This window comes from Emiliania huxleyi, assembly GCF_000372725.1.
Source record: "Emiliania huxleyi CCMP1516 unplaced genomic scaffold EMIHUscaffold_32, whole genome shotgun sequence".
Taxonomy (NCBI): domain Eukaryota; phylum Haptophyta; order Isochrysidales; family Noelaerhabdaceae; genus Emiliania; species Emiliania huxleyi.
The window spans coordinates 62128-66682 of record NW_005199601.1 but is presented as its reverse complement, the minus strand read 5'-3'; the positions used below and the strand labels follow the sequence as shown (position 1 = coordinate 66682).

Genomic DNA, 4555 nt, shown 5'->3' with positions numbered 1-4555 from the left:
TGGCAGGACGTACGCAAGCCGACGAGCCCGTGGTCAGCGCTGCGATCATGTTGGGACACAGAGATGCAATTTGGGCCACAGGGGATCGGTTTCGTCGACGGCGGCGGGGGAGGAGGTGTGAAGGGCGTCTTGGGTCCGTGGTTGTGTTTTTGTGTGAAGGGCGAGGTGTGAACGGCGACGGCATCGCCAGATAAAAAACCCGGGACTGTCTGCTCCCGATACAAACTTCTTTATCACGCCCCTCCCCCTAAACAACCAGTTATAATACTCATATTGTAGTCACACACACACACACACACACACACACACACACACACACACACACACCGGCGGCGATTGCAACGGCGGAGCACGCCCTCGCGGAGTAATCGGCCTTAGCAGACGTCACACAGGCGCTCCTCGGCCCTAGCCGTCTCCTCCACCTCCCCCGCCGCTTCGACTAGCGCCTCCAGCCGCGGCAGCGCCTCTGCGAGCGGCATCCGCCTCTTCTTCCTCACGAGAGCCAGCCCGACCACCAGCCGCGCCAACTCCTCGGCCTGCGCCGCCGACCAGCCCGCGTCGGCCGCCGCGATCGATCCTTCCGCCGTGTCGGGCTCCTCAAGCGCATCATCGCACTCGTCGAGCAAGCCGACGGCGCCGCGGCCGGTCAGGGCGACGAGCAGCGTGATGCCGAGCGCATAGCCGTCGGTCAGCACTGACGCCTGCCCGCTCTGCGAGATGATTGGGTCCATGTACCCTAGCTTGCCGAACAGGCGCTGCGTCGACAAGTGCGAGACCTGCTGGTTGCCGCCGGCCGTCGCCTCTGCCGCGCGCGCGAGGCCCACGTCGGCGAGGTAGCCGTTGCCGCGCTCGTCGAGCAGGATGTTGCCCGCCGAGACGTCGCGGTGCAGGATCATCGGAGAGAGCGTGTGCAGGTAGTGCAGCGCGCTCGCGGCGTCAGGGCGACGTGGTCGAAATGGAGTTCCAGCGGACCTTGGAGCTGGCGCGTGCTGGTTGCCGCCGGCCGTCGCCTCTGCCGCGCGCGCGAGGCCCACGTCGGCGAGGTAGCCGTTGCCGCGCTCGTCGAGCAGGATGTTGCCCGCCGAGACGTCGCGGTGCAGGATCATCGGAGAGAGCGTGTGCAGGTAGTGCAGCGCGCTCGCGGCGTCAGGGCGACGTGGTCGAAATGGAGTTCCAGCGGACCTTGGAGCTGGCGCGGGAAAGACGGGAGAGGATGTTGTGGCCCTGCTGCGGAACGTTGACAGCAGCATCGCCGAACCCGTCGTGGGTCCTCTTGTTTCGAGTCTTCTTGCCCGCCGCCGCGGCCTGGCAGGCCACGTCGAGGGGGAGACCCAGGCGGCGCTGCACCGAAATACACGCATCGCCCAAGTCTCCATTCGCACATGTCACCCCGCATGGGGATGGCGTTGAGGAAGGCGCCAGCGCCATCCTGGCTCACCGCCACGAAGCGGACCGCCTCCCGCCAAGCCTCGTGCCGCGCTCGCTCCCTGCCCTTGGCCTGCGCCTTGGCCCCCCCCGTCTTCCTCCTCACGCGGCATGGGAGAGCCGACCTTTCGGAGCCCTCCCCCCTTAGCTCGAGGGCGAGGGCGAGCCAGTTCCTGTTGTGGACCACCGTCGTGAAGCGCCGCTGCGCCTGGTGTTTTTTAACTCGTTCTTGGACGTGAACTCGGGGAGGTCCAGCAGCTCCTTGGCCGGGACGAGAGTGTGCGGCCGGAAGCGTCTGGCCGGCGTGTGGCCGGCGTGACAACTCTCTGGACTCTGGTACTCGAGTAGCGCTCCTTCAAAGAATTCGCGCCAGCCACTCGCCCGCATCTAACGGAGCGTGTCAACACCTCCCGAGGGGCGGTGTTAACACGTTTGAACACCTCTCGGCTGTGGTGTGAACCGTTATAACGTTTGAACACCGTGTTAACGTTAATCCACCAGCCCTGAGCACGCCCCGGCACTGGCGGCAGCGCGGCGGGGCGCAGCTTCTCGCCCTCGTCGGGCTCGTCCCACGGCTCCACCTCGACTTCCGGGGGCCTGCCTGTCGTGCCGCCAACCAGATCAAAGTACTCCGGCTTTGTGTTGGCGTCCAAAGTGCGCCACTCCGCCGCGATCTTTCAGGCGCCTTGATCACGTCGAGGTCACGGAAGGGAACGTGCAGTTGGCGCATGAGCCCCCGGCGACGAGCGCCCACGTGCCAATCCACGCCGGCTCGCGGATGTCCACGGCGCTAGTGAGGCCCATGCCGCCCATCTTGACGGGCAGGCGCGCCTGCTTGCGCGCGCGCTCCCAGCACTTGCCGGCGGCGCCGACCCGCGCCCCGCCGACGAGATTGTATAGCGCCGTGTCAATCATCTCGTCGTGCTTCTTAGCGGCGGGGAGGGTGACCGACGGCGGCATGGCGCGAAGGAAGAAGGTGAGCGTCGTGTTGCTGCAGAAGCGCAGCAGGACCTGCATCACCTGCTGCGCCGTGTGGATCTCCTTGGTGTCGCGCAGCTTGAGGATGGCCTCGAGCGGCTTGAGCGCCCTCTCGACTCTGGCCACGAGCTCCGTCTTCCGCCATTAGTCGTCGCCAAGGTACGCCCCGAGTACCCGGATGCCTCGCAGGGTGCCGCCCGCGTACTTGCCGTCGGGAGGCGCCGCCGGCGTGCCCCTCACGTTCGGGTAGGCGCGCACCGCCTCGAGCGACGCGGGGTCGGGCGCTGGAACAAGAACCCAAAAGCGTCGGGAAATGTCCACACGAGACATGGGACTGGCGCGCACTGGCACTAACACAAAAAGAAAGCTCGGCGTGGTTGGTTGCCGGGTCGACGGCGAGCGACGACAGTGCCGCCGCCGAAGTCAACAGGGCGGACGCGATGTAAACCTCCGCACCCGCTACCATGGTATTCCCCGTCGCTCGCCGCGGTGGTGGGGTATGCGAGTATGCGCTGAGCTCGCTCGCAGCCGGCGATCAATAGTTAGTGCCCCCACCACACCGGCCTCGAACGAACACCGGGGCCGACGACCCCGGGCAAGCCACTCCGGAGATGATCCACTCTCTTCTTCTTCCTTCTGATGAAATTCGATTCTCTCTCTCTCTCTTCTTGTACAGAACCCCTGTCTTTTGAATCCGGCGCCTCCCGTTCGACTCTTGCTGTTGCCCTCGCCGCGTGTTTGTCAAGCTTCCGCATGAAGTAACGCGCCTCTTCCTTATTACAAGATAGGAACTTGGAGCACTTGGAGTGCAGTCATCAACCTCACATCCAGGGCCGGGGAGCTGAGAAGCGCACCCAGCGAGCCGGATGATCGGCATCGGGCTACGGGCTAGAGAGCCCTGACCCCTAGCTAGGGGGGGGTGCGCATTCGCAGGGCAAGGGCCTTAAAGTAAACACGGGTCTCCGAGGGTTAGCTCCGCGCTCCAGGTTTCCCCTAGCAGCAGAACGCCCCCTCTACTCGGAGCTAGTAAACACTCGACACGGACTCGACGCCCATCCACACCCGGCAAGCGAGCCGAGTGCGCGTTCCGAGCACGCGGCCCGGCACTTTCCCACAGGCCCGCCAGCCGCCGCGCAGCTTTGGAGAGGTAGCTGGCGTTGCGCTGCACTGCTTGAAGCTGCTGTTGAGGCGCTGCACTGCTCAAAGCTGCCCCGTGCGCCGCCGCGAGCGCCGCGCCGTGGCCTCGTTCTCTGGAGAGCCCCAGCACCACCCCTCGCGGCCACTCGCGCCGTTGCAGCAGCTCCGACCCCGCCACTCCGGCTCCCGAGCGCGCGGCGAGCAAGAGGAAGAGCACGCGCATGGGCCAAATCCGTTACTCTTGACCTGGAAAAGCGCAAATTCTTTTGCCCTCTCTCCTGCCGCGGCGCGAGCGATGCTAGCCACACAGGAGGAGAGAAAGCGGCAGATCGTCCTCAAGGACAGAAACGACCCAAGAACGTGGCGTCTATCCACCCATGATGATAGGCAGGCGCTTCGAGCCGAGCTGGAGCAGGCCGGCTGGAAGGTCGGTAACATCCATGCTCTGGACGGTGGCCAGACCTCGTACCTCTCGCTGCAGCCCAAGCCCAATCGCCGTGATATGATTGTGGCTCTTGACGAAGCCGTGAAACATCTCAAGTGTTCGCTCCCGGGGTGGGTGGTTTACCGGCGGGACTGCAGCGAGGCCGCCGGCAGCCAGCAGCTGCAAGACGGCGGAGGCGGACGCAGCAGCGGCGGCGACAGGGGCCGCGGCGGCGGTGCTCACCTGTACGAAGGCGACAGGGGGTGGACCAATCTGCTCGCCGGCAATCTCTTCAAGACGAGGGTCTGCCGCAACTGGGAGCGCGATGGGACATGCGCCCACGGTGCGAATTGTCGGTTTGCGCACGGAGAGCGGGAGCTGCGGGCTCTCGCGCGGGAGCCGCCGCCGCGCGGCAGCTTCTCCGGCGGCGGAGGCGGCGGCGGTGACAGCCGGCACGGCGGCGGCGGCGACGGCCGCCGTGCTCGCTCCTCGCCGCCGCGGCAGGCGCCCCCGCCTCCCCCCCTCCCGTTGCCTCTCACCCCCCCGGTTGCCTCTCACTCCCCCGTTGCCTCTCACCCTCTCGCCTCTCCT

The 4555-nt window shown here is 66.0% G+C and overlaps 1 protein-coding gene across 1 annotated transcript; it reads right to left on the bottom strand.

Moving 5' to 3' along the window:
• Positions 1-374: 374 nt before the first annotated feature.
• On the bottom strand, positions 375-1106 carry EMIHUDRAFT_207573 (hypothetical protein; the record flags this gene model as incomplete). Its single annotated transcript, XM_005773996.1, has 1 exon — positions 375-1106. One exon carries the CDS (start codon positions 1104-1106, stop codon positions 375-377), a length of 732 nt encoding a protein of 243 aa, XP_005774053.1.
• Positions 1107-4555: the final 3449 nt, after the last annotated feature.